The sequence below is a fragment of the Pinus tabuliformis genome, chromosome X (assembly GCF_031772625.1).
Source record: "Pinus tabuliformis cultivar Carrire ecotype Pingquan chromosome X, CPIR1, whole genome shotgun sequence".
Classification (NCBI taxonomy): Eukaryota; Viridiplantae; Streptophyta; class Pinopsida; order Pinales; family Pinaceae; genus Pinus; species Pinus tabuliformis.
In genome coordinates this window covers 405,247,677-405,254,779 of record NC_142308.1, presented here as the reverse complement: position 1 = coordinate 405,254,779, position 7,103 = coordinate 405,247,677, and the positions used below count along the sequence as shown (strand labels likewise).

General features: G+C 39.8%; 1 protein-coding gene across 2 annotated transcripts; it reads right to left on the bottom strand.

The window, feature by feature from the left end:
* Nucleotides 1-1,487: 1,487 nt before the first annotated feature.
* LOC149140225 (uncharacterized) lies at nt 1,488-5,056 on the bottom strand. 2 transcript variants are annotated; one of them, XM_089448098.1, is made up of 3 exons: nt 4,787-5,056; nt 2,393-4,590; nt 1,488-1,910 (listed from the first exon to the last, which is right to left on the bottom strand). In XM_089448098.1, exons 1-3 carry the CDS (start codon nt 4,857-4,859, stop codon nt 1,815-1,817), a joined length of 2,367 nt encoding a protein of 788 aa, XP_089304224.1. In that variant the 5' UTR covers nt 4,860-5,056; the 3' UTR covers nt 1,488-1,814. The 2 variants fall into 2 exon arrangements, with proteins under 2 accessions (XP_089304224.1, XP_089304223.1); XM_089448097.1 differs by having other exon boundaries at nt 4,778-5,054.
* Nucleotides 5,057-7,103: the final 2,047 nt, after the last annotated feature.

The window sequence follows — 7,103 nt, the reverse complement described above, 5'->3', positions numbered from 1 at the left end:
CATCTCATTACAATCTTAAGTTTATATCCCATTAATTTAGGAAAGTGCAAAATACAAGAACCATTTTAACACATACCATTGCATCCTTTTCTAGCAAGGCCTTGACCTTGGGCATCCACTTTACAAAATTGGGATGCTATCGCAAAACGTACTAGTTTAATATTTAAGCATATTTACAAAGAAGCATTACACATACTTCATAAATGGGTTATTACAAACAGCCCCTCAAGACAAGGGGCATCCCAAATCCAGATGAATCAGGGATGACCAAGGGAAATCTCCGGGCATCTCGTTCCCAAAATGCAAGGGATACAAGGGATGTGTCTTGGACCCAAGGATGTTTCACCATGAAGTAGTAATATACATGTACAATGGTAGGAAATTATAAGATAAGTTGAACTTTATTGGCATACCTATGGTTTTGTATCTTTGTTCTACTTGTTAGCAACACACTTATCTAACAATGCATAGCACCTTAGCATTATGCTTTAGCAATCAAATAACATAGCCACAAATATTTTACATGTCATAATCATGAAACCCTCTAGAATCCTTGGTTACCCGTGGAGCTTACACCTAGTTTGATCACGTTTGCTCTTGGATTGCTCTAAGTACTGGCCTCTAGCCTTCCCCTCTTTTGGAGGCTATCATCCATCATTCTCCTCTCTCCTTGTAATTTTCCTTCAAAAAAGGTAGATTTTCCTTATTGCCTTTGCCGAACTGCCTAGTTGTTTCTATTAATTTTCTAGTCTATATATCAAAGGCTGCAATTTCAATGAGACATTTGGCCCATTGTGATAAGGTTACAAGGTAGATGTTCAGTCACCTCAAAATCAGACCCTGGCAGTGTGTTTTTGGATGTCTTGACTCTTGCCAAATTATAAGTTTTATATTAGGCATTGGCTTACAGACTATTGACATTGTCCTAAGACTTATAATAACAACCAGTCAAATTTAAACCTAGACCTCACCCACAAAATTCTGACCAGTTACTGATTCCCCTAAATCTTCAAACAAACAAAAAAACTGCAATGCTTATTACTCTAATGTATTTGTGACACAACTAAGTCCTCTACCTATTATATAGCTTCTTAGAGCTAGTATCGTGTCTTGTCTGAGGTATGGAACAAAATTTTCTTAGATGTCGAAAGTACAAGGTAATGGGTGCATCTAAATACCACTATTTCATAATCCACCTCAAGTCTCCGGATGCAATTTCTCTGAAGTCCTTTTCCAGCATATCCATTTCTACATGGGCTTTAGCAACCAATCTACTTTGTTACTTCACGATAACTATAACAGAAGTAGCCATAACCAGGTACAGTAAGTTTGCCATATCCAATTTTGCTGTGTTCAACGCTAGTTAATAACCATTTATCTATACAAAGATATCTGTGTATGCAGATTTGTGAACAATTAATAATGATATAACATTTGCTGCTGCACATTATTATCAACAAGAAGTAACACAAGTACATATATGAAGGCAAAAATTGGAGATTCCGCTCTTATTTGATGTCCATATAAACTTGAGTCTTAAGAATAAAACACTCTTATACTCGACTTTAAAAAGAAAATCATTCACATATATGCATTCCACTATAGGCCTATGATTACAGTGAAAGGGCCATGGCTTGGAAGTTTCGACACCGCTGCCTATAACAAAGAGACTAGCCACGTGCTTATTCAGACATTTGCCTTAAATCTACGTTATTATAACGATTACAGAGGACCTGAAAATAATACTGCAAGCTAACGATACTATATTTGGGCGTATGCAAGGTGCATATAAGAACCCATAGGATCGTAACAGTTCAGTTCTGAGAACCAAAAAAAAACTCTAGCATGCCACAAAAACCCAACCACGAGGTTTGTAGCTTCTCCCTTCTTTGAAGAACCAAGTCATTCTCCTGAAAATAAAGCAAGCAATGTCAGGAATCAGTAGGTCTTTGCTCATGATTTCAGCAAGATATGCAAATCATGGACTTCTGCAAAATCTTATAAAAGTAACAATCATCTATTATACACAAAGAAAAGATGTTTTTCCCCGATAGCATATACAAGCCATTAAGCCCAACAGTGTGAATGACAAATATCTTTCTATTATTTTTTAAATTTTAATCCATCTAAATTTATATGAAAAAAAAAAACAAATCTCTCTGCTTCAAACCCAATCAGATGATTTAACTAGTTTAACTGTTGACCACACTACTGTGAACACCTACAGTAATCTAACCTACTGGAAAAACACAGACAGGCAACCATTTAAGCTACACGACCTTGAACAAAGTTACTATATTGTATACAATATGTGTGTGTGAGAGACTACACAGTCCAGACCTAAGTAGAGAATATGACCTTATCAATGACTTTCACAATTGCAGATACAAACCTTATGTCCTGTCTTTGTCTCCTCAGGCAAACTAGTCTTCAAATGAATGGCCTCTCCTTCCCCATTAAGCTTTGCCAAATCTGTCCGTGGGGTATGCTCTTCAGAGATTGCTCTAGGGTTCCCACCTTGCTCTTTTTCTTTTAGAACAGCTTGAGCATCTTGAGTTACAACAAGGGAGGACTCCTTAGACCCCAAATCAGGAAGAATCACTGGAGTAGCTACATCAACAGTTGGTACAGTAGCAGGCAATGACACAACTAACCCTTCGAAGGTAGGATTTTCTTTTGGCATATCAGTTAAAGTGCCCCCACTTTCAACATTTTCCATAGTTTCATCTTTGGATTGATTGTTTGCTTCAACAACACTGGGTCCAGAACTGTCCAAAATGACATCCTTTCTGTGTCCGTATTGCTCCTCAAGGAGAGGGGGGCCTTCATGCCAGCCTGGCATAGCAGATCCCAAGTTCTCAACATTCTTTAAACTAAGAGATGCTTGAAATGAATTTGTACAGACCCCTTTGGAGGTCACACAAGCACCCCTAGAAATTTCAGAGATGGATAATTTCTCCTTTGGTTTGCTTTCTAATCTTTCTGAAGGAATAACGATATTAGGCTCAAAATAAATTGCATTTTGCAACCTTTCAACATGCTTAGATTCAGAAATATCCAAAATAGTATATTTTCTAAGTCCATCATGCTCCGGCAGGGGTTGGAAGTCTTCATGCTCACCTGCCGTAGCAGATTCAAACTTCAAAGGACTGTCTGGATCCATTAAAGTTTGAGATGAGCTCATACATATCCCTTTAATAGGCATACAAAATCCCCTAGGGAATTCACAATCCAACATCCTTTCATTTGGTGCCCTTTCTGGCGTTTGTGAAGGAATGACATGACATGGAGTGACAGAATTACATTCGCAGTTGTCTGCATTTCTTAACCTTTCGGAAGGTAAAAGATTGTTTGCAAAAGTAGGAATTTCACAGGTTCCCACCTTCTCTTGGAAACTATTCTCATGTTCTACCCCTTTGAAAACACCAAGGAAATTATGTTTACTCCTGTCAATAATTTCATCTTCCAAACGGTTGCTTGTTTCAACGGCGTCTGGTCTGAGATTGCTCAAAATTGTATCCCTTCCACATTCGTTTTGCTCATATGGGACTTGGAGCACTCCATTCCCATCTTGGGCAGCACGTTCTAATTTCCCAGGACTGACATAATTGATCCCTACTTGGGATGAGCTCACAGTAAAGACCTTGTTAAAATCCCAGGTGGATTTATCCTTCTCTGATGACATTTCTAAACTTTCTGAACATTTAAGATCATCTGCTTGAGGAACAAGAAATTTATGGGGTATCCCCATGTCTGAAGATGTTAGACTCTCTCCCTGGGAAAGACAAATTTTACTGGACTCCCAATTCTTAGTTGATCCATTGTTATAATGTGTCCCTTCTGTAGGATTGGTAGACTTTTCCATTTTTTTGTCCCCGGATTCAACTTTGCATGGGTTGCCTCCTTCAACAGCAGCTGCATCAGAAATTTCTACAGGATCCTTTCGATGTGCATTTTGTTCCTTAGAGAATTGGCAATCTTCAACCCCATATTGCATAGCAGATTCTAGCTTACCAAAACTATCCAAAAATGTCACTGATACCTCAGATGAGCTTGTGGAAAAGCCCTCGTTAAAATTTGTGGTGGACTCATACTTTGTGGGTAGTCTTTCTGATCCTTCTGAATCTGTAACCTCGTCTGTTTGTAATCCATGCAATCCATAGAACCCCAAGTTTTGTATGCTCCCATCAGCAAAGTGCCTACCCTCCAAAGTGTTTCCACTTTTAACCCCAAATCCATCTTTGGATTGGTTGGATATTTTGACAGCATCTGCTGCGGACCAATCCAAAAAGGGATCCTTGCTATGTTCATCTTGCTTCTGTGGTGGTTGGAGGGTTCTATGACTATCAGATGCCCTCACTAACACATCCAAATTCCCAATACCCTCTCTCTGATATTCAGAAAAGTTATGGATTTCAAGGTTCCCTAAAGACCCATTTGTATGTTCTATCCCCTGAGAAAATGCAAATCCATCTGCCTGAGAAGTGGGAGATCCACCATCTTTCCCATCCCCTTCACTTGTTAGAACAGGTGTTTTAGGACTACAAGAATCTTCTTCAAGCTGTTGACAAGTATAGGACTCATCTTTGCCTGTAATAGCATCAAGGATCCAGACTTTACATAATCATGTCCATATCAAAACACAAGCTTAAAAAAAACACAGCATGCACTGACCCAAACCCAACTGAGATCATCACATACCACCCTAACCCAACTGATAATATCACACACCAACATTCAAATAATATGTTCATAATCACAGAAACCATAGACATACCTGCGGTACCTGATGTCTGAGCATGTAGCACTTTATCCTTCTTCTTCCGGATAGCCCTTCGTTTTTTTCCACCCTTTGGCATGCTTTTAGACCTGCACACACCAGTAGTACAGCCGAGAACTTCAAAAGCTCACAAGCTCTGTCTGCAGACTATAGAATGCCAATTTATGATTGCATGCTTGGTTGTGTTGATGTGTGCCTTTGCGCAAGAGACTCTGATAGCTGGTTTGATTCTGGAAGCACTAGGCAATTGAAATTGTGGGGGGAATTCAAATTCAAAATAGTTATTATGAGTAAAAAAACCATGCTTAGATTTCATGTGATTTATTAAATGAATAAAAATTAATAGATTTGAAATGTGATGTTACTGTTGCCAGGGGCTTTGTCAGATAACACTGCAAGCTAATTGCGGTGCCGCACATAAAAAAGTGAAATGTTTGAGTTTTTTTTGGGGTGTTTTCTGATGTTCGAATTTAAATTCTCGGCCTTCAAAGGAGTCCCTTTTACTTGTATTTACTTTTCCCATGGACTTCTAAAATCTTACATGCTCTTATTTTCTTTTCTTTTTTCATTTTATGAATATTATGTTTCAAACTATTTATTTTCCATTTATCATGCACTTAACCTTGAAATCATTGAAAATAATTAAGAATGAAATTCTTAAATGTGAATTTTTTTTCATATTTTAATATAAATTTATGCAGATTCACTTATATGGGAGTGATGCCATTTTTATTTTTTTTTACAGGGAAGGTTTTTATTATTTTTCATTTTGGATTTATAAGTTTTTATTTTGAAAATTATTCTTATAATTTTATAATTTTTTTAAAATTTTACATAAAAATTTTGTATAAATAATATTTTTTTTAAGTCAAAGTTCTATTTATTTAGTAAAAAAAGGAGTATATTAGTTTCAAAATGGAGGTAATCTCATCCTGACTAGGTTTGTTGACTATTGCGATCAGCATATGACAAAGAAACAAAAGAATAGTTAGAGACATAGTCCATAACTTAGGAGGCCAAAAGCACTAGAAAACATGTAAAACACTTGTAACCATGATCAGTCATCTGAAGTAATTGAGGCAGGATTATCTGGAGCAGTCCCTAGAGGAGGAGGAGGAGGGCGGAAGGAGCATTGGACATGCTCCTCAAAGTGCGTCATCCATGACTCCAACTTCTCCACTTTCTCTGATATCAAATTCTGGCCACGCCAGACCACCATGATCCGTTCCCGAACATGACACTAGAAGTAATGCATCTTGTTTAAAGTGGTAATGAGTGCGACATGTTCTTCCTGTCGCACCCTCTCCGAAGTTTCCAAACGTTCCAGCAGAGATTGAATCAAATCCCGACAGGTATCCAGACAACAATGTTGTTCTGCCATGCCTCCACGCCCAGGTCGTCACATTGTCCCTCGGCTACCAGTTCCCCTTCATCGCGACCCCCCACCCCACTTCGAAGTCTGCGGGTTGCTCCCTCCATGATCGGCTGAAGAACCACCACGACCAGACATCGAACCACCACGTCCCCCATGACCCCCAAAAGTTGCCCAGCCCACTCTACCAGCAGTGCGACTGCCCCGACTAGAGGATGGAGATGTGTTTGCTACCATTGCCACCTACAAATAAGAGCCCCGCCCTCCCGGCTTGGTAGAAATTCGTTTGGTCGGAGGGAGGGAGCGAGCGTTGCATGGCTCCAGGCGCATCACAACAGTACTACCTTCTCCAGGAAAAGATGAAACAAGCACACAAAGATTATCCCACCCCGAATTATGACTCTAGGGCAGCCTCCCAACCCCATAATAAGAGCAATACCCAGTCCGACAATGGTAACTATCGGACGCCAAGGCCCCAAACCGACGAGGAGACTATTAGCTCCGACTATGGTAAGTACCAGACACAAAGAACCCAGACCAACAAGGAGATTATTAACCGATGAATTGCAGACATCAACACCCCGTAGACAAAAATCTAACCAAACACCCTGTGAGCTAACCCCTCCCCGCCACAAGAGACCTATATGGATACTTAAGGGATAAAACTAACAACCCTGAAGAGCCAGAAGAGAGCCAAAAGCTCGAATACCCGACCACCCACTTCTAAGCTCACCAGTCACCTCAGTTGTAGTGAGTCGAACCCTTAGCCTTCTTCGAGAAGCCAACAGCCACCCACAAGGAAAGAAAGCAACCAATTCAATATCCCCAATGCTAAGGAAAAGGCACCGATGGCGGAATCAGCGCCAGTCCCATACAAGATGCCAAACACAGGAGTGCTCTCTGCAACTCGAGCTCTAGTCTTGACCATCACCCCACCACATAGCCACAATA

Excerpts from the sequence above, each read along its gene's own strand:
- LOC149140225 (XM_089448097.1), bottom strand. The coding sequence starts at position 4,859 with ATGCCAAAGGGTGGAAAAAAACGAAGGGCTATCCGGAAGAAGAAGGAT. Across the intron at positions 4,591-4,777 it reads TCAGACATCAGGTACCGCAG|GCAAAGATGAGTCCTATACT; the intron begins GTATGTCTATGG and ends ATGCTATTACAG. Across the intron at positions 1,911-2,392 it reads AGACAAAGACAGGACATAAG|GAGAATGACTTGGTTCTTCA; the intron begins GTTTGTATCTGC and ends CTTTATTTTCAG.